The following is a 25,971-nucleotide window of genomic DNA, read 5'->3' on the forward strand; positions in this document are numbered from 1 at the left end:
CCTTCTTGTGTCTCTGCACTGTCCTCCTAGCTGCTATTTGAGACTCTGAAATCACAGTTCCTGGATCATTTTTTATGCCAATTTTTTCATGAGATGGAAACTTGTTTTTCACCTGAGATTTTTTTTGTGATGGGAAGCTGCTCCTGTCATTTTCCTATTGATGATTATGCCTTGAGGGACTCTTCAGACTTGCTGAGTATTGCATGTAAAATTAACTGTACTCGTGGGGTAGATGTCATTGGGAAGCCTTCAGCTTCCTGTCTGTGGCAAGTCCAGCCCATGCCTTGAAGGCAGAGAGTCATAATTAATGGAGAAACTGAAGGTAGGCAGGGCACAGGCTGCTCCAGCCATGCATGTATCTAGTGCAGTCCCTTTCATGGGTCGGGCAGGGAAGGGTCATTATCTCAGTGTTTTCTGGCATATTTGATTCCTTAGCATAAATTTTTATCCTTAAAAGATAACATCTTAGAGATGCACTGATATATATGTTTTGATTATGTATTCTGTGAGTCCTTCTATGGAAATAATTTTTGTAGGATGAGCAAAGAAACAGGAGTTGGGAACTGGCTTGGTGAAATATCGAATTTACTTTTAGCAATTTGGAAAGGTCACATTTATTTGTGATACTTAAATTGGTTTGTGTGTTCCATAAGAGGAGAGATAGGACAGGAGGCAACAGTTCAACTTGAAGGCATTTTGCTATCTAGAGATGAAGAGAAGATGGAGAGAGAATCAGCTTTGTGTATTGGGGGAATGCCTGGGGGGGAGGGGGTGGGGGGGTGGGGAGCTGGATGGGGACATAACTGTTCAGTCTGAGTTATGGCCACCCTATAAAAAGTTGTAAAATTTATTGTTTTTTCCTGATTATCTATGTAATTCTTACTCATTGTAGAAAATGTGGAAAATATGGACAAGCACAAGACAGTATATGATAGTCATCCCGAATCCTACCACTCACAGGCAACCATGGGTGGAATTTTGACATATATCCTTCTAGCTGTAGGCAAACATATACATCATAAGCATAGGTTTCCCTTTCCATCAAATTGATCTATAATGATCTACATAGTATTATATTTACTTTTTTCGTTAATAGAAACACTTTCCTTTGTAATAATCTTTTGTGGTAAAAATATATTTAGCATCATATAATGACTTCTTCCTGCCCAAGATTCCATTTTATTAAAAAGTATATAAATAAAACTATAATTTTTATCAGTATCTTATTACTGGGCATTTGTTTCCCTTTATTTCATTATTATAAGTAATACTTCATTGGATCAATTCTGTAACTCTTGTTGCCCATCTCTTTTTCATGACATATATGCATATATATGTACACATATATATGTAGTCATTCTTTTAAGCATCATTTTGAGGAATTCCTTGTCATATATACGTTAGTATTTCTTTTGAGCTTGGCATTGAACCAAGCGGTTCAGCTTGGTTATTACACCTCTTACGGCCCCATGAGAGTTACTGAGCTCTTGCTTCACCAGCTACCCTAACCTATTTCACTGTTGGTTTCTGAGTTTTTCATATTGCTTTTATTTTGTTTGAGTTATCTTTCTTTCACATATAGCTTCAAATTAACCAGTCACCAGAAATAATATGCTTAGGATTAGATGAACATATGGAAATGGAGATTTCTCTAAGTATGGTGATAGAACCACAGCTCTTTGTCACTTTCTTTCCCATAGGCTTGGTGTGGGTAGCAGCAGGGATTATAGGCAAGAGTTCTTTGCAATCTTTCACAATCATTCAGCATATTGTTTCAGAAGGAGAACAGAAAATGTGTGCTCCAGTTGTAGCTCGTGTGACTTTAAGCCTCGTACACCAGGTCTTTTAATCAAGCAGAGCAGCATGGACCACATGTGGGGTATGTTGTGGGGAAAACAGTGGAGGATGTATGTGATCCAGCTAGGTGACTGCCTATCAAATGTTGCTTTATTTGTACTTCTTTAAGGAGTTTTGGTCCTTTTTCTGGTGTCACTGGGAGGAATTTCACAGAACCTTGGTTTTATTCTCTGTAAAACAGAGGTTATTTAAACAATCCAATTTACTTACTTCACAGGCTATATTAAATGAAATAATACAAAGGGAAAATACTTCATAAGTTAAAAATGATGGTTATCATTATATTGATTGATTACTCACCTTAATCAATATTTTTTTGGAAAACTTTAACACTCTGGTGGGTACTGGCGGAGATAAAAATGACCCCTTTTTTTGAAGGACTTTGAATTTTATTGAGGAAGATAACACCCACAGATGCTTGAAGTTAGCTATGTTTAAGGCTCAGTACAGACAGTATATAATTTTTCTGGAAAGAGGACTTTTACTGAGAGCTACTATCTTTGGGGCAGGTTTCATGGATTAGAACTTTGAAATATTAAAAGATCTGGGGTAATTGCTTAGAAGGGAGGTAGGCTGCTAGGCAAAGGCCATTTGTTGGAAATTTTGTTCTTATTAGGTGTTTAAGATAGAAGAGAGAGTTCTCCCTTCATATAACTACCTTAGTGAATAGAACATAGAATTTGCTTTCTGAAAAATATACGATAACTGTCTTAGAAAACTGAGATGTCCAAGGAGTTAAGGAATGTGCCTGCATGGGGTTATGCTCAAATTTAAATCGAACGATACTTTAGGTGTATTTTGAGAAAAATAAGAAACATCTCTTGACAGTGGAACAAATGAACATGTCTCACTCACTATAGGCAGCCCTCAAACCAAATAATATAATTTCAAATGCAAAGTATATACAGATGGGTAAAATACTTTCTGCCTGCCATTCACTGCTTAAAAATCTGAAATCCTCCAGTATGACAGTGACCAGGCAAATGCACCATTTGAGAATGTTATATAAACCATCTAAACCTCAGGGTGTAAAGCGAAGTCAGTTGTCTTTGCCTCATATATGACATGACTACTGATTGGACTTGGGTCAGAAAGCAATTCTGTTATATCCCTGGGGAAGGGACCAAAAGGCCCTTGACATCCTATCACCAGGAGCCTTCAGCTGAGCTCTGCAGGGAGAGCTACAAGCTGCAGGTATGCTGGGAAAATAATTGGAAGTGTCCATGGGGAATTAAAAAACAGATGGTTCAGAAACCACTCTGGGGCTTGCAGAAGGACTTCAGTCCAAATATAAGGATCTGGACAGAGGAAAAGAAATCTGTGTCAGGGGCAACTGGACGTAAATTCCTGCTGTGTTTGTCATCGGTAAACATTACTTCACTTGATGGAAACACCACATCGACAATGGTGTTATCTACCACCGTATACTGTGCATTTTGGAGCTGAGATGTTTTCTTGCTGATTTCTCATGCTTTTAGGAAACAGTGTTTCTGGCTTCCATTTTGTGAAAAGAAGAGGAACAGATGGGATGAGAATGCTTCTATTTTTCCCTCAGTTCTTTTGCAACAGGTTGCTGTTTAACAGCTGGAAGTAGTAAATGGGTTCATTCTGGGAAGATAGACATTCTATACAATATTTTATTTTAAATTTTTTGTCAGAAAAAAGATCTCTGTAGAAAGCCAGTGCAAGTACATATAAAGAAGTCAGGTTTTTCTGATACACTACAACTCAGAATACACTATTCTGAGTTGGGAGTACAGTGAATTATGAATTATGTCCAGCCTCTTTGTGACAAATTTTCCATCCAAAGGGCATAGCTTTTCTCTTCAATGATTTTTAAGGCAATGATGTCATAGTAAAGCAAAATGAATTTTAAAGTGGCCAGACTACATTACAAAGCATTCTGTTATTCAGCTAACTGTTGTGACATGTGAGGCATGTTTTGTAAAGGGTAAGAAGGACAGGAGAGGAATTGTTGTAAAAGTGAAGTACTTAAAGCAAATGCTTTGCTCTCAGTCCAAATCTGCTCTGATTCAAGGACAACAGTTCATGGAAGATCCAAAACTAGCAGGTGTGATTAAACCCTGCACGGCCCAAATGCATAATTACAAATATGACTTGATTTCAGGCTGTCACTCCCATATATATTACAGCTGTATTTTATATATATTTTATTTCTGGGGCAATTTGATGTTGTGACTGAGTACTTACAGTGTGAACTGCTGTCTTTTATAGAAACATTTAAAATTCCTTAATGTCAGTGAAATAAACTTGTGAAATTATTATTAGGTCCCCTGGATGACTTTGAGGATTTACTATTTTTTTCTTTTCAAATTAAGCATAGGTTTATGTTTACCTCACCAAACAGATTTCACTCAAAGGCTGGGACTCTGTTTAGACTTGTGTTCTGCGATGCCTATTTGTAGTGTGCTGCACACAGTAGATGCTTAATAAATACTTGTTTATTTGGTTTGCCATAACAAGCTTCAATAATTATTCCTAGGTCTCTAATTTTTTCCCTGTATTAAAAAAAGATATTTAAAAATAAAGCAAGGACGATTTATTATCATTTAAAGTATTAAGATTATTTATAATAGTAGATCTTTTTGTTTTATTATTCCAGTGAGCATTAGCTTTTATTGTTCTTCTTGGTAAAATGTTATTTACCTGGAACTAAAAGCCTTGGGTTTTATCTTAGCCAAAGAATGTGTGTTTAGCCGAGAATGTAATTAGGGGAAATACTTAAGGGATTGTCAATGCAATGTTCTTTTAGCTCTTAGGCAATCCATATCCTGCTAAAATGTTTGTCTTTTTTTTTCTCCCCGCCTTCTGGCTGCTGTTCCAGGTCCCTTATTTCACGTGAGTCTTTGGCATCCTCAACTTTGAGTCTGACAGAAAGTCAGTCAGCCTTGAGCGTGAAACAAGAGTGGTCTCACGGCTACAGGGCTCTCCCTTCGCTCTCCTCCAACCACAGCTCTCAGAATGGCATTGATCTAGGGGACCTCCTCAGCCTTCCTCCTGGAACAGCCATGCCCAGCAACAGTGTCTCTAACTCATTGCCATCCTACCTGTTCGGGATGGAAAATAGCCACTCTCCTTACCCTAGTTCCCGGCACTCTTCGGCCAGGTCCCACTCGGCCCGCTCCAAGAAGAGAGCACTGTCCTTGTCCCCGTTGTCTGATGGCATTGGGATAGACTTCAATACCATCATCCGCACCTCGCCCACGTCCTTGGTCGCCTACATCAACGGGTCAAGGTCTTCCCCGGCCAACATGTCCCCACAACCAGAGGTCTATGGGCATTTCCTGGGGGTGCGCGGCAGCTGTATTCCCCAGCCAGGCTTGGTGCCAAGCAGCCAGAAGGGCGTGCGGGTGGCCAGTGGTGGCCTGGCTCTTCCAGCCTACGACGAGGACAGCGTGCTGGAGTATGAGCGCATGCAGCAACTGGAGCACGGCGGCCTGCAGCCCGGCCTGGTCAACAACATGGTGGTGCAGCACGGCCTGCTGGACTCTGACGGCCAGCCGGCGGGCCTGCTAAAGACGGAGCGCCTGGATGACTTCCCGGGCGGCGCTCTGGACTTGCCCCCGGCACCCCCTCTGCCTCCTCTGCCACCTCCGCCCCAAGGCCCCCCGCCCCCCTACCACGCCCACCCGCACCTGCATCACCCAGAGCTCGTCCACCACACCCAACCGCTGGCCCTGCCTCAGGCCGGCCTGGAGGAGGATGGGGAGATGGAAGACGTTGGGGGCAAGCACTGCTGTCGCTGGATTGACTGCAGCGCCTTGTATGACCAGCAGGAGGAACTTGTGCGGCACATCGAGAAGGTTCACATAGATCAGCGCAAAGGGGAAGACTTCACTTGTTTCTGGGCCGGTTGTCCTCGAAGGTACAAGCCATTCAATGCCCGCTATAAACTGCTGATTCACATGAGAGTCCACTCGGGGGAGAAGCCCAACAAGTGTTCGGTGAGTCGCCTAAAGCCCACGGGAGTTCATTGAAGGTGTATGTGGTTTAACAAACGCTGCCACAAGTTAGGCGGCATTTTTTTCTTTTATGGAGTTTGGATGCTAGGGGTCTAGGTATCCATGGTACCTAGGTATCCTCTTCAGCCTGAGAAAGGGGAAGTTTTCTTTAATTAGTAGTGGCTGGGGTATATCTCCACTTCTAGATTCTCTTCTGCAGATGTACATGACCGGGGAGGTTCACACTGCCACACTGTCCAAAGTCTTGGAAAATTGATTCCCACCAGGCACCAGCTTGAAGTTGCTGAAATGTGCAGGGCAGAGGAACACACACTACACCACCAGCAAGCTTTAGCTATTTTCCAAAGTAAATATTCAGTGATTTTCCCTTCCCTCCAATAACTGGGTGAGTGTTAGGGTTAGAGGGGTGGTTCTGATATTTAGAAAGGAACTCATACTTAGCAACTTGGCTAGTAAAAGTGTTGCTGCATACACCCACACGCCTGCACACTGCACCCTCCAAGGTTGTAAGACTAGTTAATGATTTATAGCCAGCATGAAAACACTCAGGGTTACCACAGGAGCTGAGTCTTACTGGATCTCCCTGAACTTTAAGGAGAGGGAGTTTGGTGGAAAATGTATAAGGAGAAAGAACCCAGAGGGGACTGTGTCTTTGGTGTTGAAGGAAGCGGGCATGGTGTCTCTTTCTCCCCACTTCCCCCTTTCACAACATCAGTCCTGGAACTATCTCTGTTTCTTGGCAGAATTTACTGTTTTTGAATAATATGACTCTTAGATGGTTGCACAAACATTTCACACCTAACAGAAACCCTCAGGGTTTACAAGCAGGACATCACCCTTGGGATCCCAGGGTGGCTTTGCACAATCTCAGACAGCTCGCTTAACTCCTGGAAAAAGAAGAGCATGTGTTTTATATTAGTTTAGATGGACAGGAATATTTCTTTTACAGTTAACAATCTGAGAATTTTAGGTATTCCCTGGATATTGAATATGCTACAGGTCACTAAATGTGTGTAAAAAATGTATATCATTTGGAAAAGGAACTTATTTAGACGGTGGTTCCCCCAGCCAGAGTCCCTTCTTTCTGTAGTATGTCTTGATAATAAAGAATCTGGGCCATGTTTACCATGTTTATGCTTGATTATAGATTGGCCAAGTTGTCAGATTCATGTAAAAGCAAACCAAACAGGTGATAGTTGTAAGGCAAGTATTAGAAGCGCTTTTTCACCATCCAGTAGGTATTTTTGAAAGAGTTTTAATAATTTCTGGAGGAATGAAATTGCATTTCTTGTCCTTACATTATGCCCCATGTTATGATTCTTCTTAAGGAAAACTTGAAACTCATACATTGTAAGAATGCCAGGTTATATGACTGAAAAGAATAATTACATTCCAGCCAACAAAACCTTACTCTGTCAGTAAGGTTCTGCATTAAAAATGCCAGAAAGAGACAAGCAATTGAAGGCAATTCCGTTTACTCTGTTTGGAACACACCGGCCTATTGCAGGCAAGAAAGACATTCAGTCTCTGAAGGAAAACAGTCCAGCCTTTTAGTTCTGACTAATCCTGGCTGAAAATAGTTTGCTGGATTTGGCTTTACTGAAATAAACATATAGGCTTGAATTATCCAAAAAAATATTTTTTTGCATTGCAAAATTAATTTTTGTGCAAACGGATTTCCCTATTTTCCCACTATCCCCAGATTTTGAAAAGGCGTATAACTTTATAAAGTTGACTTTTGCTAAAGTGCATGATGACTATTAAAAATAGAAATACTTCAGTGAAAGAATAAGCTGAGAGATGAATGTTTGCAGGCGTCTGCATAGCTTTTCATGGTATTATTCAAGATGGGTATGGGAGGTGATTTTTCTCTCTCCCCTAGTCTGCCTACTCCCCATTTCTAGATGGAATCTTTGCAAAATTTAGATTGCTAGATTTAATAACATATCAAATCTAGACCCACAAAGCATTAAATCACATGTTATAGTGCAAATGTGTTGTACAAAACAGGGTTTCTTAGGGGCTGACTAATGCTGCAGTTCTTGCCTTGGGACTGTATATTTTTAGCAGGAATATAAGACGTACATATCATGAGCATCATGTCTTGTGAAAACTGTTACGTTGCTGCCTGTCATCTGCTTGATTTGTAGGGTTGTAGCTAACTGGCAGGAAATAATTTTGCCCTGAAAGTTGAGCAGACTCTCAAGTTGTAGCCCGTGGAGAGAAGACGTTGTGCTTAATGTGGATGCGCATCTGAAAAAGAGGCATTCTTCTGCCTCTTGCAAAACCAGTCTTTACACTCTTGGAATCCAGACACAGAACTCTTAAAACTGAACAGCTTCATCTCTCACTTTTTTAGAAACTGATGGTCCTTGATTCAAAGCTCAAGATCCTTGCCAAGTAAAATGACCACATTCTTCTTTTGGAGACATGAAGTGATCTTTGGGTTTTTGTGGCTGTGTCACATGCTGCAAAGGCTAGGAGCAGTTTAAATTATAAGACCCTGTCCACTTTTGTTTTACGTATGTTTAACTGCTGTTAATTTTCTGTGGACCATAGTTAGAGTTAGTCATCCTTTTCACTCACTTAGCTTATTGACCCAAGAAAGATGTGATGACCCAATTGTGTTTGGTGACCATGACTACAGGCAGCACAATGAGCTTCTGGAAGTCATGTGAAAAGGAGGATGTGTGAAAGGGCTGTTCAGTGACAGCCTGCTTACAGTAAGAGGCTACCACTGGTGTCCTCCCTTGATGCCAAATTCCATCTCATGCATGGGAGAACACATTCTCAGAGTCTCTGACTGTAACTCCTCAGCCTTACCCAGAACTCTGGGATTCAGATCTCTCAGGACTTTAGGTGGCAGAACTGGGGGAGGATTGTTAATTTATTATTTGGTTAACTTACTGGAAGGAGAGAATGGTTTCTTTTCCCTTTCCCACCCAAACAACTCCACCCTTCTGTAGATCTTATTCTTACGACTTCTGTGGAGAGCCAAACCAGCTGCTTTCTTCCCGCTCTTGGCCTTGATTACAGAGATATTCCCAGCCATCGGCAAAGGCCTTGAGAAGTAAAAGCCTCAGCAGGCAGACAGACGGACCTCAGTTAAATCAGAAACTGGAATATGGCAATATTATATTAAAAACACCTGAGTCTATTCACTTCTGTCTACTAATAAAGCAATTTGTAGGTGCCAGATCATTCTATTTAGACCTTCCTGAGCTTAGACCAACCTCAACATTGATGAATCTAAGAATTATCAGAACTTTTGAACATTCCCAGGTATAACTTTGCTGAATTCTATTATGTTTTTCTGAGATGATAAGGTTTCAAATTCTCAAGTCAGAGCAAGTAATGGAGCCTTATAATTAGTTTCTTTCCCAACCCCGTGTTTCATGTTCCTAAAAGGACAATGTAAAGAATAACCCCAAACTATAGATGTACAGTAACCATCCCTAACAGTAGCCATAGTAAGTGTTCCACTGAGTGCACACTGAGAACGTTTTTACCGTAGTAGGTCTTTTTGCCATTAAGTTGAAGAGTATGCAACACCTCAGTAGCGTTCCCAGGAAGGTGTCCTCTGAATGAGATCAGACACACTTCTCATGAGAAAGCCTATCTGATCAGGGCAGAGTGAGCAAAGGGACAGGGTTCTGTTGCCAGGATCAGAAACACTGATCCTGGCCTTTGTGCACAAAAGAAAGCAGTTGGGCTGGGAGGTTAGGGAGTGTTAATGAGGGAATTAGGGGGAATGTGGGTCGCCACTTAAACTTTGCTTATTTTTCCTGGATGAATTTTATCCAATAGCAAAAAGGAATTTTGTAAAACTTTTACCCACCCACAGATTTTCACAAAAATGTCACTGACCAAAGACAGCTTTGAATCTTGTATGAATTGACTCATTTCTCCACAGACATTTTGCCTGGCAAAATGCAAAGTATTTGCTTTGGCTTGACTATTGGGCCGTTTGCTTTTTAAGTAACATTGGATTATGGAATACAAGAAAATAAATACAGAGCTGGGGCCATGTCCGCATTCCTCTTTTATGGACTGATTTATGGGTTATGGGCCAGCCTTAGCCATGTAAAACATTTCTTGAGGAAAAGTAAATTCATTGTAAAATACGGAAGAAGGTTTTTTTTTCCCCACATCCTTTATTTTATTATTTTGATAAGACTTGGCATTGATGTGGTGACCACAATTACCTGACTAGAAGGGACCTCAGGAAAATATCATCTAGGCATAATTATTAATTATCACTCCACAATCTTCATATTGGCAACAATTAATAAATTCTCGGGCTTCTCTGGTGGCGCAGTGGTTGAGAGTCCGCCTGCCGATGCAGGGGACACGGGTTCGTGCCCCAGTCCGGGAAGATCCCACATGCCGTGGAGCGGCTAGGCCTGTGAGCCATGGCCGCTGAGCCTGCGCGTCCGGAGCATGTGCTCCGCAACGGGAGAGGCCACAACAGTGAGAGGCCCGCGTACCACAAAAAAATAAATAAATAAATTCTCATAATGTCAAGTATTGGAGGGTATGGAGAAGGGAATGTTTTAACATTGTTAGTGAGAGTAAACTAGTGTAACCACTTGGAAAAATTTTTGAGAATATCTAGCAAACGTGAAGATGAGCATATCCAACAAAACCATGTCTAAGTGTCTATCCTAGAGCAACTCTTGGTGGCAGGAAGACATGCCTTTGTGTTTTTTTTTTTTTTATAAATTTATTTATTTTTGGCTGCGTTGGGTCTTCATTTGCTGCAAGCGGGGGCTACTCTTTGTTGCATCACGCGGGCTTCTCATTGTGGTGGCTTCTCTTGTTGTGGAGCACGGGCTCTAGGTATGCGGGTTTCAGTAGTTGTGGCACCCAGGCTCAGTAGTTGTGACTTGTGGGCTCTAGAGCCCAGGCTCAGTAGTTGTGGCACATGGGCTTAGCTGCTCCGCAGCATGTGGGATCTTCCCGGACCAGGGCTCAAACCCATGTCCCCGGCATTGGCAGGCGGATTCTTAACCACTGCGCCACCAGGGAAGTCCCCATGCCTCTGTTTTTTTAAAAAAGTATAAATAACCTATCTGTCCATAGGTAAGGTGAGTCAACAAACTGTGGTTTATTCCTAATGAAATAATATAAAGGAATTTAAAATTAAGAAGCTATATATAAATCGATATATCTATAGATTGATAGATAACAACATGGATAAATAGATAACAATGTTGAATGAAACAATTACATGCAAAAGGGTATATACAGTGTAATATAATTTATGTATATTTAAACACATGCTAAGCAGTATTATACAGTTGTTGTAGATACATAATTACTTGGTTAAACAATAAAATCATGTAGGCAGGATAACCTTAGGATAGTGGATACTTCTAGAGATGAAAGAAATAGGAAGACACGGGATGTATCTTTTATCCGAAGAGGGAGAGAAATGAAACAAATATGGCAGAATATTAAAATGTTTGGTGGTGGCAATACAGCTGTCATAGGTATCTTATAATATTTTCTATGCTTTGCTGCCTGTTTGAAATATTTTATAACTGTAAATATATATTTTTATCTAAAAAGAAAAGAAAAGAAAATCAATGCGTATAATACTCTTAACTCCCTTCCACACATACCAGTTTTTCAGAGAGGAGAAAAAAGCCTAGGGAAATTAAGCGATTTTTCTAAGACTAGAAAGTTGTTTGGCCATTGCCTACTTACTCCAAGGAGGTGGTTTTCCACTTTGGCTGACATTGGAATTGCCTGAAAAGATTTAAAAAATACCCATACCTGGGTCCTACCCCCAGAGTCTGAGATGTAATTGGTGGGGTGTGTAGCTTTCCAGGTGATTCTAAAGTGCAGAAGGGTGAGAACTAGTGCTCCAAAAGCTTCCACATTCTGACACTGAACTCTAGATAGATGAAAGCCTACCTTGTCATTTTAGTTAAGGCATAGGGAGGCACTGTTTAGTAGCAAGTACATTTTCATTATCATCGGTGTCCTGACAATGATTAGGATAATTTCGTGTTCCCTTGGAATAAAAGTCAAGACAAGGGATAAGAAGATAACAGAGCAGCGCTGGTCGTGGCAGAAGGCTTTCAACTGAGTGTCCATTTCATATGCAGAGTATTCTCTCTCTACAATTAATAGTCAGTTAAAGGTTGGGATGAGTCTGTGCTGAGTAAAGAATGTCATTGCCACCTCCTTGCCTCTTGAGTTAAAAGTGGAACTGACAAATCTGTCACATTGCTCCCATTTTTAAAGGTAAAATAGAGTCTTTCCCCTAACAACTACAATGCAGCCTTTCTGCTTTTAATATAAAATGATCTTCAAAACATTTTTGCTACTATGGATGTTTCTGAAGAGTTGGTAAATTGCTAAAATATTGAATTTTCCCTTTTATCAAATCTGCCTGATGTGATTAAATAAATAAAATTAACATTAATATCCTCTTTGTCTCTTGAGGCTGAAACACCACCAGTGAAACATCTGGTAAAGATCAGAGAGAGCGTAGCTTCCAAATTGTATCCCACAAGGCATCAGTCTGTCAAGTATTTAATGCAAACTCAGTGATTTTAAAAAGATACAACTAAATCACAAGATTTTTTTCCCATTGATTTTACATAAGAAAGAGATGCCACCATATTTATCTGTGTATAGACATATCCAACATAGTGTAGACATATATATGTCACTATAAATTACAAACCCGTTAGTATAGGTAAAAACAAAACCACAGAAATTCTCATCAGATGGGGCATTGGCCACAGTTTATAAGGCGTCTGTCAAATTGGATTTTACATCCCAAAACACAGTTTAGAAACCTTCCATTTGGTAGTGGTTTAATTTTATTTCCCTTTAGAAGGCATTTAATCCACTTTACCTGAGGAACTGGCCTTTCATGAACTTTGTCTTGAAAATAAATTCATAGCAGATTTGGGCAAACGTTTCATAGCAAATTGTGGTTTATGTTTCTTTGCCCGGCACTTCTAGGATTAATGAAAAACAATAGATAATGAGAGAAACTTTAAGAGGCTGAATACTTGAGGCTTTATCCTCATTAAGCAAAATCATTAACTACATGACAGTTAATGTTCCTTTTAGTTTATATTTGTTTTGTGGTTTTTCTCTAATTTCATGCCCTGAAATAATGTTTTTAAAATTACAAAAAACTATGGTAATCTTTTCCTAAAAGATCTGATTAAGGGGATATATTTTAGATCTCCTGAGGTTTGTTCATATGTAGATTTTATTTGATTTATTTTTATTTTTTTATGTTTATTGGAATATAACTGCTTTACAATGGTGTGTTAGTTTCTACTGTATAACAAAGTGAATCAGCTATATGTATACATATATCCCCATACCCCCTCCCTCTTGCGTCTCCCTTGCGCCCTCCCAAGCTGATCAAAGCACCGAGCTGATCTCGCTGTGCTATGCAGCTGCTTCCCACCAGCTATCTATTTTACGTTTGGTAGTGTATATATGTCCATGCCACTCTCTCACTTCGTCCCAGCTTACCCTTCCCCCTCCCCATGTCCTCAAGTCCATTCTCTACATCTGTGTCTTTATTCTTGCCCTGCCACTGGGTTCATCAGTACTGTTTTCTTAGATTCCATATTTGTGTGTTAGCATACGGTATTTGTTTTTCTCTTTCTGACTTACTTCACTCTGTATGACAGTCTCTAGGTCCATCCACCTCACTACAAGTAACTCAATTTTGTTTCTTTTTATGGCTAATATTCCATTGTATATATATATATACCACATCTTCTTTATCCATTCATCTGTTGATGGACACTTAGGTTGCTTCCATGTCCTGGCTACTGTAAATAGTGCTGTAAGGAGCATTGGGGTACATGACTCTTTTTGAATTATGGCTTTTTCAGGGTATATGCCCAGTAGTGGGATTGCTGGGTCATATGGTAGTTCTATCTTTAGTTTTTTAAGGAATCTCCATACTGTTCTCCATAGTGGCTGTGTCAATTTCTATTCCCACCAACAGTGCAAGAGGGTTCCCTTTTCTCCACACCCTCTCCAGCATCTATTGTTTGTAGATTTTTTTGATAATGGCCATTCTGACTGGTGTGAGGTGATGCCTCATTGCAGTTTTGATTTGTATTTCTCTAATAATTAGTGATGTTGAGCATCCTTCATATGTAGATTTTAAAATGTATTTTTCTTAGTTCATTCTCCATCAGTGTGGAAAATTAGTTTGGTGATTTATTAGAAATGTCTTTTGTGACCTTTGGAATATTTCTTGATTACGTTTGCTCTGAGTGGTCGTGTTGACATCTTTGAGTCCAAATGGAATTCAAGTATGTAGAGTGAAAGACCACATTTATTTTTCCATAAAAGAGGTAGTCTGATTCTCTTTGATCTTTCAGAAGTGTTTTCTTCAAGCTCTGGGTAGAATGATGTGGAAAAGAGATTTTTTTTTTTTTTTCTGGGCAGATTTATTAGTTTCTACTGTAATTACTGAGTCAGGGCCTCTGGACTATCAATAAGACAATGAATGTTGTAACCCTGGGTGGTGGATGTGTGGCTGGCAAACACACAACCTGGGTGGGCAGGCTCGATTTCCCCTTGGCTTGAACTGTGGGCAGCCTCAACCAGAGGGGAGATTGGTTGGTTTAGTGGGTGTCATCGCTCATATGGGAGGTTGGTGTAGATAGGAATTTGATGAGAAAATGGAATGAAACCTGTGTGTTCTTATTTTGCAGCACAGTATTTATTTTTATTTTCTTGGTCCATGGATGCTGGATTTGAGTACAGAGAATAATAATTTTGAATTTTGAAGACTTTAAAAAATAGTTAATTTGAAAAGTAACTGAGAAACTGGAAAATGAGATGACCTAGTTCTGGGCAGGCAGGGGCAATGTGCATGAGTAATTTACACCATGCTCCAAACTTAAGGTGAGCGTATAGTTTATTGATCAAATTGGGACAATTTTGAGAGTGAAAGGGGTTCTCTTTCCCTGGAATATCTGTGCAAAACAGGCTTGTCCTAGGAAAACTAGGATGTATAGTTGTCCTGCCCAAATAGTATATGCAGGGACTTCCCTGGCGGTCCAGCGGTTAAGACACCGTGCTTCCACTGAAGGGACCATGGGTTTGATCCCTGGTCGGGGAACTAAGGTCCCTCATGCTGCATGGTGTGGCCAAAAAAATAGAAAAAAACAGAAAAAACCAAACAGTATTTGCACTGATGTGTCCAACCAATCAATGCATGCTCATTCATTTATTTGATCACTGAGTACAAGCCACGTGCCATGCCCTGTCCTGGAAGCTGGGGGTGAGTAGGTATGGAAATAAATGGGACATTCTTTTGAAGAGATCACAGTCTTCTAGCAGTGACAGCTGTGAAAATAGTTATTTACACAGTAATGAAACAAGGGCTATGATATAGGTCTATGCAGATTGTTTTAATGGGAAAACAGGGGAAGAAGCTTCCAGCTCTGTAGAGTCTTAGAGGAGGCGACTGCATCTTGAAAGCAGACAGTGATTCTTGCAGAGAAAAGGAAGGAAGCCATTCAGATGGAGCACCACAGTATGTGATAACACAGGGGTGTGAAAGAGTCCAGGAAAGAAACAGTTCCTAGGTAGTTCGATGGTCCAAGACTAGGTAGGAGTGTGAAGGGAGGCTGGAAATTCACCTTGGGCCAATAACAAAGGACTTTTACTATCAAACAGGGATAATATTTTGAAAATTAGAAAGAATTACACACCTAGTTAATACAAATGCAAATTCAGTTAAAACAAAAAAAGTCTTAGGAGGCAGCATTATTAAGGAAGTAAGCACAGTGCTTTAGTGCATGTGAAATGAAACTCTGATGTCCCCCAAACCATCTCATTGTCTCTTAAAGTTTATAGTTTCATTCTTCATTGAAATGTATCTCTTGCCAGCTATAATATGAAACACAAATTTTTCTTATGCCAAATGATAAGAAACACATAAATGGAGTGTTTGTCTCCACATAAATGGAGACAAACGTAAAAGTATTTTCTGTGGTGGGCTTTAAAGAAAATTAAAAACCCGAGGAAGACTAGGGACCAAAGGCTATTTGAGCAGTTATGTGGAATGACTAAGAAGTGGACAGGGGCTGCATACATTATCCTGTGTATGAGTAGCCTTCTATTAGTTAAATATTTCCTTTTATAATCCGTAAAGTAGTGAAGTACTGTTAAGCAAAGGTTGGACTGGTACTCGTCATGTTGAGCTTGTCAGCCCTTTCCAGACTTCCTCCCACCCTCTGACTGCTAAGATTTACTGTGGAATTTTTTTCTTCTCAGACTGAATTAATACAGAGCAGAGCTAAATGTTTGAGATGGTTAGAGGAGTGCACATTAAGTAAATTCTCATCAAAATGGCACCCATTCCTGCTGATTCAATCTGGAGCACCTTAGGGCCTCATGCCTCTTTAGACAGGGGAAGGCAGAGTGAAAGCAGAGACTGGCCTTTTGTTACTTGAGCTTCCTGCTCTAGAGCACTCACCTCACCTGGGGCTTGAGCCTCCCAATGTTGGGCTATTTGCTTGCGTGACCAGAGAGCACAGCCTGGAGCCAACGTCAGTAGACTTAGGTGTTCAGAGTGCTCCAGATAAGGCATCTGACCGGTCTTGTCCTTAAAATTTACGAGGCAGCATCTCAGGCTTGTATTTATAGAACAATTTCTTTTTTGTGTTTTACCATGCTTATTTGAAAATGCTTTAATTTTAAGCTGGGAAAGCTCATCCTTTGATTAGAAATATTGCTACAAGTAAACTCTTTCTCTTCTGCCACTTCCATCTCCCATTCCCAGTTAGTTTCTAGCGTGAAACCACCAAATGGTGCTTTGTTAGCCAAGAGAATGGATTTGGAGGTGGAAGAGCAGTTGTAATGAAGGGAAAATGGGGGACCCCACCTTAAAAAAATTCTGAAATGGAAATTTGTCTTCCATTACATTTGTGGTGACTCTTATTGTCTCCTTCCCTCAGAATTTCCATGCTGCCTTAGGGCCCATGCTTTTGCTCCTTATTTTTTCCCTCCATCTATTCAAGCCTTGCTTTTGGGAAAAAAGTTCAGCAAAGATAAAATTCTACATATAAATAAATGGTGAATGACTGAGAAAAGATTCAGTGCACTGGCCTTCCCAGGGGTAGTTGCTATTTTCACTAGGAAGAAAGTGTTAAACCTCTCCCTTAGACAGAAACTCATTTAGGGAAATGAAAAGGGAAAGAAAATAATGGTCTTACAAATTCTGAGCTACTAGATTGCTTTAATCTTCACCATAGCCCTCAGAGTGAAGTAATTTGTGGAGCTTGAGATTCACATTCTCTTCTTTATAACGACATATTCCAACATCATTATTCATCTTTGAGTCCTACCCATGGCATCTCGCTCAATGATTAGAATAACATATAGTATCTCTCAAATATATATACATACATCTCTATCTTTTTACTAACCAATCAACTGATCTATCTATGTCTGTGTATATGTATATGTGTGTGTGTGTGTGTATACATATATTCTTGGAGTCAGGATGGGTACATGGAGGTTATTATTATTCTATTGTTTCTACTTGTGAGAAGATTTGAAATTTTCCATAATAAAATGTTAAAAATAAGCAAATAAAGTTTTTGAGTTAACTTTTAGGAAGCAAAAGGACAGTTCGTTCGTTCCCTCCAACACCTCAGAAAATGTTGCCAGCCATTTTTTTCCTTGGGTATCCTGTGTTCTGATCTGAAAGCAAATTAATTTTTTCCATTGCTCTTAAAGGTCTCTAAAATAATTTTGCTTAAAAATGAGATGAGAGATACTCTTAAGCAATAACATGATATTTGAAAAGGCAAACGATAACAAGGAAGCATTATTGGAGAATGTTAATATGATCTGACTTCTGTAATAGACAGCCCCAAATCTCAGTGGCTTGGTACAATAAAGGTTTGTTTCTTATTCATGTTGTAATAGAGCTTGCTCCTTGTGATTGTACAGTGGCTCAGGAACCTTCAATCTAATAGCTGTGCAATCTGAGTCTAGGGTGAAAGAGCATGTTGAGGATTGTGCAGAAGGTTTGGAAGCTGGATCTGCAAATGACACGCTTCACTTCTTCCTGCATCCCATTGGCCCGAACTTAATCACATGACCCCAGCTAACTGCAAGGGGGGTTGGGAAATGTGGTCTTTATGTGTGCACAGGACATTAAACACAGAATATTGTATCTTCAGCAAGCAACTAGACGTCCCTCTCCTGCTTCACCCCTGACCTATCCTGGTTCTCTGTATCCCCTTGAAAAGAAGAAACATTCAAATCTTGATCTTTGAGTTTTTCTTGAGTGGCCACCCTATATCATCAAAGTGGTTTTGTAAAAGACCATTTCTTTTTTCTTATCAGTGCTGGCTTCTATAACTTGCTTTTCAACTTACTAAATCTTTCCCAGCCCAACCATTTTTTTCTTATTTACTCTCCAAGGATTCCATTGCCATACAGTCACCACTGCTGGGAAAACTCTTGTTATCTCAAGTGAATTACTCAGTTTTTCCCACCTTGTCCAAATTACATGTTCTTGGTGCATAATTCCCCACTGCTCATCATCTTTCTAAGTCATGAGGATGTGTGATGTCTTCATGTCCCACAGGCACTCACCCTTGAGGGAGATCTGCTCATTATCAAGGGCAAGGTCATAAATGAATCACAGAGAGATACACCATCGTGAACAGAAATGTGGTGTGAAGGGCTGTTTTACTAAGACCCTGAAACACAATATTCCCCATCTGTTCATAAAGTAACTTATTTGATACACACAGTGTGGTCATAAGTTCTCTTCTATTCTCTGAATGCTTACTTTTGGTCATGAACTGGCACACACGAAAGGAAAAAATGACAGTGTGCCTCTATGGACACTTTTGGTCCGTTTCCATAAATATATTCAAACAAAATGAAATTGCCTGGCTCTATATAATATGTCCTTTAGTGTGTTTAAGCTTGCAAAATTACCCCCAAGGATGACAAATTGTAAACATCATGCAATACCACAGCCGTGGTTCAAGGCCTGTCTCAGTGTTCTGCCGACATTCACCCTTCCTAGAAACGTTTAAAGTGTTTTAGGAAAACGAAGCTAGGCAAACAAGCTTATCAGGAACGACAATAAAAAAATCATTGATTCTAATTAGGAGGCGTCACACATACAGAAACAAAGCTGCTTTTGTGTAGTGGAAAGTCTATCTGTTCTCTGAAACACATGGAGTGTTTTCCAGTCGCTTTAGATAATGAAGCTGACAAAGTTTCAGGGCCCTGACCTTTTGGCCCATCTCAAGCAATGCAGCTGCACTTGTCGAAACTTGAAGGTGTTGGTGGGAGGTGTGCTGGGATACAAGTTGTTATAAAGGTGACAGTGAGACAGGTGCTATTTTTTCTGAAAGCCCCAAACTACATCATAAATTGAGGTGGGGAGTATTTAGGTTCTTGAGGCAAGGACTGAGTTTATAGCAGTTACCTCTAGTTGTTCCTGTAGCAAGTACTTCCCCCAGCAGCCCAGTGCATTGACCCACCACTGGTGAGGACTCCAGCGACTCCGGCTGTCTGGGTCAGCCTGCTCCTGCTCCTTCTCCTTCTCCTTCGTGTGTCCTGGGGAGATCAGCTTTATATTGTAACCCTGGTTTTGTGCTATGCTCATGGAATGGGGTCTTTATGGTGGAACCAGGCAAAAAGGAGCTGTATAATCTGAGCAAATAATGGAGAAATCACTCTAATTGCTTTACTCCATTGAGGTAGTAAATCAGAATCCACAGCTGTGTCACTGTCACGTCTCTTGAATTCAGGACTTCAGAAAAATGAATTTCACTAGACCACAGGGTCAGGAACATAGATCATAGTAAATCGATGGACAGTTTAGTTCAATATTAAGAGTACATATTGACCATTTGCAGTGTCAATGATTTATTCTCAAGGAGGAGTTTCATAGAAGACGTTTCTAGTTGCTTGATTGTACATTTCCTCGGAAGATTGGCTTGCTAATCACCATCAGTGAGTAATAGGGGTTGCCCCACCCTGAAAAATAAAGCCCATTGTGTTCTGAAGGAATGATACTGCCAAGTGTCTTGACAGGCTCCTGCTGCACTTGTCAAACAGCTGTGCCTGGGTGTGAAATTTTGAAGTTGGATTCTCACTTAGCCAAGATTAGAATAGGTTTAATTGAAGGTGTCTGAAACGGGGGACAATTTAAAATTCTTAAATACAGAATTCACACATTTCTAAAAACATTGTACTGATCATTTCTAAATTATTTGGTTTCCGCCTTCATTTTTACTAACAGATATTATATAAAATTCAAATGATCATAATATAAAAGAAAATTATCTTAATATGGAAAATGTTGTAAAGTTATTTGTATAATTTTTTTTCACTTAAAGATCTTTAAATATTTGGTTTATGTTTACATTTTAATACTGAGTCATTCCTCTATTTGCAGGTGTGCGTGCTCTCTGTGGTCTCTAAAAGTGATCCGCAGGTGTAAGACAAAAAGGGCTCTGATGACTATCTCTATTTCACTCATTCAACTATTGAGCAATTGAGCAACTATTTCATAACAACCACTCTTCTAGGCCCTGGGGATATAGCAGTGAACAGATCAGACCCCAAACTCCCTGTCCTCTTGGAGCTCTAGAGGGAAGGATAATAAATAATGCAGATGCTTGGGGGAAGAAGGTTTCAGAAAGAACAGCAAGTGTAAAGGCCTTGAGGCAGTAGTGTTGGCCTGGTTTGTTCTAGAAACATCAAAGAGTCCAGTGTGGCTGGAGTAGAGTGAACAAGGATGAAAGAGAAGAGGAATTCAGGGAAAAAATGTTTAGGGTCTAGATTGTTTAGGGCTGGTAGTCCATGAAAGGATAGTTTTGAGTAGAGGGATGATATGATTTATATTATGTTTTTGTATAATTGTTGAATGCTGTATGGAGTGTACATTGAAGAGGAACTAGGAATAGAAGCAGGAAGACCAAGCCTCCGTAACTGGGATCATTGCAGTAACCTTCTCTCTGGTCTTCCTGCTCATGTCCAGAGGTAGAAGTTAGGGTAATCAATTGAGTTCTGGCTATATAACATATAAACATAGCCAGAACTCAGTTGACAGAATTTCTCAATGGATTGGGTATGGGATGTGGGAGACAGAAGTGTCAGCTGTGACCCCAGGGTTTGGAGCCTGGGAGGATGGGAGTTACCTTTAACCGACTGTGGGAGGTTTGGGGAGAAAACAGAGAGTTTGATTTTATTTTTAAAATTTTATTTATTTTACTTATTTATTTTTGGCTGCACTGGGTCTTTGTTGCTGTGCGCGGGCTTTCTCTAGCTGCGGAGAGCGGGGGCCACTCCTCGCCGTGGTGCGCGGGCCTCCCATTGCGGTGTCCTTCCCTGCTGCGGAGCACGGGCTCCAGAGCACAGGCTCAGTAGCTGTGGCACATGGGCTCAGCAGTTGTGGCTCATGGGCTCTAGAGCGCAGGCTCAGCAATTGTGGCACATGGGCCCAGTTGCTCTGTGGCATGTGGGATCTTCTTGGACTAGGGCTCGAACCTGTGTCCCCTGCATTGGCAGGTGGACTCCCAACCACTGTGCCACCAGGGAAGCCCAGAGTTTGGTTTTAGGCTTGTTAAGTTTGAGGAGCCTGTGGTGTGAGTCCCAGGGTGAGTCTGGAGATCAGGGAAGTCTAGACTGATACTATTTTGGGGTTACCTATGTATAGATAGTATTCAAGGTTATGAGATTGTCTGACCTGATTGAAAGTGAAATAAGTAGAGTCATGAAAAAATTGGTGTCTGTACTCCTGAATTCCATGAGGGGTGGGTGAAAGGAGAGATGAGTTGTAGTAGTCAAGTCCTCTTTCCCAAACAGCTTGTATCTCCTTTGCCCTGCTTTGTTGTGTTGCCCTGACCCTACCTTCCGTATATCTAGGAGAATTTCAAGGTGCCATTGAAGAGAAAAAGATAGGGTTGAAGAGGTTGGTTCAAGTTGGACTGCCATTGACATACCTGTATTTCTGTTTCCACATCAGAAGATAAGCAGACAGAAAACAAGGAGTACATGATTCAAGAGAATAAATAGGTTTCTACCGTCATAGTCTTATGCTCTTGAAATTGGGGGGTTGTTAATAATAGGATCCATATATCTTAGTTTATACAGAACTTAACAGTGTGTAAGCTCCAAGAAATAGTCTTAAGTCAGTTCTATCACTGAGGTGACATGGAGGTGACAAGGAATCCAGGAACAGATTGGATGACTTCTTGGTCAGTTTGTTGAGGGGATTCAAAAAATAATGGGTAACTTTTTTCTCCTTTTCCAACAGTGAGATTCTGAGATTCTGTCTTTTAATAAATTAATCTCTCAGTGAATTTGATGGTAGCTTGTGTTCCAGAATTCATGCTCTCAATAGCCTGGCTGATTTCTGCTTAGACAGCCAGCTCCATGAATGTCTCCATAATGTTGATAGGGAGCAATATGAAAGAGCTGTGGGTTTGAGGTTTTCAGGGGTTGTACTTGGGTTCATGTTCTAGATGTGTACATTGTGTGAAAGGCTCAGGGATTCTGTTCTTGGCCATTGAAGCCCAGGGAGTCTGTGGAAGTAATTTTAATTTTAAGATCACACAATTATATTTCTTCCTGCTCTAGAAACAGCTTAATGAAATACCTTTTGTGTACCATGTATTGGGTTTGTTTACTGTAGATTGTGATAGCTAGGGAACAAAACCTTACATTTTAGCTTTTGGAAAATTTTATGATGTTCATGTCTTTGGCAATAAAACTTCGTTGGCTCCAACAAGATGCCTCTTTTGTTTGCCTGAAGTGTTATGTCAGGTCTATATTCAGAGAAGGGATAGGGATTTTTTTACATTTATTTTTCCCTTCTGTTTCCTCTCTTCTCCCCCCATTTTCTAGCACCTACTCATTCACTTTATGTTTTCTTTCTACACAGAGCTATTGAAGGTGAGTACAAAGAGAAAATGGAGGTTTTAACAGTGCTTAAAATCTGTGTGTGTGTGTGTGTGTATTTCCATCCAGTGACTGCGAAAGTATATTCAGTGCTTAAAAACAGTGATATTTAATATTTAAGTCTATATTTTATAGAGTTTATATCTGTTGTAGGGACTGTCTTATATTTTCTAGCAGGGTTTACTGTTCTACTAGTTAGGGCAGGGCTTCACAACCTTACGCTATTGACATTTTGGACCAGATAACTCTTTGTTGATGAGGGCCTCTCTTGAGCATTGTAGGATGTTTAGCTGCATCCCTGGCCTCTACACATTAGATGCTAGTAGCACCCCCTTTATCCCTGGTAGTGACAAAAATATCTCTAGGCATTCTGTATGTCTCCTGGGGGGCAAAGTTGCTGCAGGTTGAGAACCGCTGAGCTAGGGGAGTCTGAATTTATCTGCCTTATTCATGTGGAGACAGGGCAGTTATTTTGAGATTGCAGTTAGTGCCTGAAATGCAAATATTTGGCTTAAAAAATCTTCACTTGGCATATCCAAGTGAGAGCTTATGGGAACCTTTTCTTCTCTGGCCTCACCAAGGACCCTGGCCATGGCCTCTGCAACTTCTGATGACCAGTTGATGAAGAAGTAGTCCTTGATGCATTCAGGATTGTAGTAGGGAGGGATGTAAATTGTTCCAAGAACCTAGTTGACCCGGAATTGCCTTTTCTTATAGAAATACTGATGTAAATGGAGGGTTGGTTCCCTGTTCCAGAAAAATGGCTGTATCTAGAATGTATCCTCTTCTGTTGGGGAAGTGGGGATTTATCTAGAGCAGAACTACTATGATATTTTAAGCCAGAATCCCAGTCTTAGGTGAGAATAATCCCTATCAATATTCAACTTCTCAATTTCCGTATTAATAATGAAAGCATAGTACTGAAAATATACAGAAATTTAAAGGCCCAAATTTGCAGTTTCACTGTGTTTGTCTTTGCAATTCTCTGCCTTTTGATTCTAGAAGTGAAGCCCATTTCACTCTCCCATTTAGAACAAGTCATTGAGAGGGTGCACTGTTGGTGCCCACGATGGCACTAGATAAATGACTCATTAACAGGAAAGGGCTCTTTCCATCACTACTTGACTTCAATAAGGAAAGCCAAAGAACCTTTAGATCTACAACTGTATCAAGCCAGCAGTGCTTACAAGATTAAACTTTTTTGAAATCAGCTAATTAGAAGCAATTTTAAAACAAACAGCTTTCTGGAGCTTCATCAGGAAAATCATAGGTATAATTATCAGTAGTTACATGTATTATCCTAGAGGAATAATTTTCAAAATATAAGACACTGATTGTTTACCTAACCTGTTCCACCCAGGGGACTTTTTGACTCAAGACTGGGTTTGGAAATATTTTACACAGAATGACTAGTGGCAGTAATAATAGACATTGACAAATGAAAGTGGCCTTGTATGGTTTATACAGAATAATAAAAATCACCCTATGCTTATGACAGAAGAAAATTAAGTAGAACAGCTGTATTTGGACATTTAGTTTTGGACCCCGAGGGGAAAAAAAAAAAGTTTTCACAGTTCGAGACAGACTGTCGGGAAGCTGAACTCTACCCAAGATAATAACATCTTCCATTTGTTAAGTCAGGTTTACAAAGCACTGCCCCATGCATAATCTCATTGGATTCTCACAATAATCCTTAGAGGTAGAAAAGGTAGTTGCAGTTTTCATTTCCATTTTAGAATAAGGGAGCAGCTCATGTGACTTTACTAAAGTTTTACAGCCAGTAAGTACTAGATTGTAAACCAAGACCCAGGTCTGTTGGACTCCTGGACCAGCATTTTTCTCTATTCCACCACAGCCTTCCATAAAGCTATTGTGAGTCATGTTTATTCCATTTCATACTCTGCTTTTTTCTGGGATCCCAATCCTAGTTCCTGCCCCTACTCCACTAGGACAGCTGCATTGCACAACCCGGGGCACCATTCATTTTGCACACCCCCTGGTGTATTGCAACTAGAGGATCCCTGGAGAAGCACCGTGTACATAGGCCACATGAAATTCCATCCATCAGGAGAGTTTCTACCTGTGTTCATTTACAACTGCACAGCAATACAGCGGGTGAGTAAAGTGGCTCTCTATGCCTAGAAACTTTAAAAGAACAATTTTTTTTTCCTTCTTTTCTTCCCTCAGTGTTATACCACTTAAAACATCATATAACTCTATGGTACGACTTGTGGAAATGGCTACTTGGGTTCTGCAAAAAAAACCCCAAAAAAGCCACCACTGTTTCTTTTTATTTGGTTAAAGAAACACCCTGGTATCTGACACAGAATCATTTCATCTAGTTTAAGATGATGTAATTTTGTTCTTTTGAATTTGGTTATTCTGGAAAAGGCACATTTTTACTTGTTACAAAAGTATGTATCTCAGAACAAATGTATAGACACCAAGGGGGGGAAGCGGCGGGGGGCGGGGGTGGTGGTGTGATGAATTGGGAGATTGGGATTGACATGTACGCACTGATATGTATAAAATAGATAACTAATAAGAACCTGCTATATAAAAATAAAATAAAATTATGTCCAGCCACCAAAAAAAAAAGTATGTATCTCTGAACCATATATTATCAAGGAGTATTAGAAGTAGGTTTTTATTTATTTATTTTTGTCTGCGTTGGGTCTTTGTTGCTGTGTGCGGGCTTTCTCTAGTTGCGGCGAGCGGGGGCTACTCTTCGTTGCGGTGCGCGGGCTTCTCATTTTGGTGGCTTCTCTTGTTGCAGAGCACGGGCTCTAGGCACATGGGCTTCAGTAGTTGTGGCACGTGGGCTCAGTAGTTGTGGCTCACAGGTTGTAGAGCGCAGGCTGAGTAGTTGTGGCGCACAGGCTTAGTTGCTCCGCGGCATGTGGGATCTTCCTGGACCAGGACTCGAACCCCTGTCCCCTGCATTGGCAGGTGGGTTCTTAACCACTGTGCCACCAGGGAAGTCCTTAGAAGTGGGCTTTTAAAAATCATGTTTTTCCTTAATTAGTCAGGTGTCTTTTATACTATTTTGTTGTACCTTCCCCCCATTAAAAATATACTAATACACTCTCTCATGTTTTCCAAAAGTTATTTGTCCTCTTTTCATGAGCGATCAATTTTGTGGGAACAAAATGCATGTAAGAAGTTTAGTGACTAGGATAGTGTG

The 25,971-nt window shown here is 40.3% G+C and overlaps 1 protein-coding gene across 3 annotated transcripts in view; it reads left to right on the top strand.

Moving 5' to 3' along the window:
• GLIS3 (GLIS family zinc finger 3) overlaps positions 1 to 25,971 on the top strand; it is a 499,285-nt gene that overhangs the window by 165,919 nt on the left and 307,395 nt on the right. For all 3 annotated transcript variants that reach the window (XM_089913241.1, XM_089913242.1, XM_022573610.3), the window contains exon 3: positions 4,703 to 5,822. In XM_089913241.1, coding sequence (XP_089769367.1) covers positions 4,703 to 5,822 — 1,120 coding nt within the window. The remainder of the gene's footprint in view (positions 1 to 4,702; positions 5,823 to 25,971) is intronic.

Source organism: Delphinapterus leucas, chromosome 6 (genome assembly GCF_059928025.1).
Source record: "Delphinapterus leucas isolate spDelLeu-1000000601 "Yukka" chromosome 6, BTC_Dleu_Yukka2, whole genome shotgun sequence".
NCBI classification, from domain to species: Eukaryota; Metazoa; Chordata; class Mammalia; order Artiodactyla; family Monodontidae; genus Delphinapterus; species Delphinapterus leucas.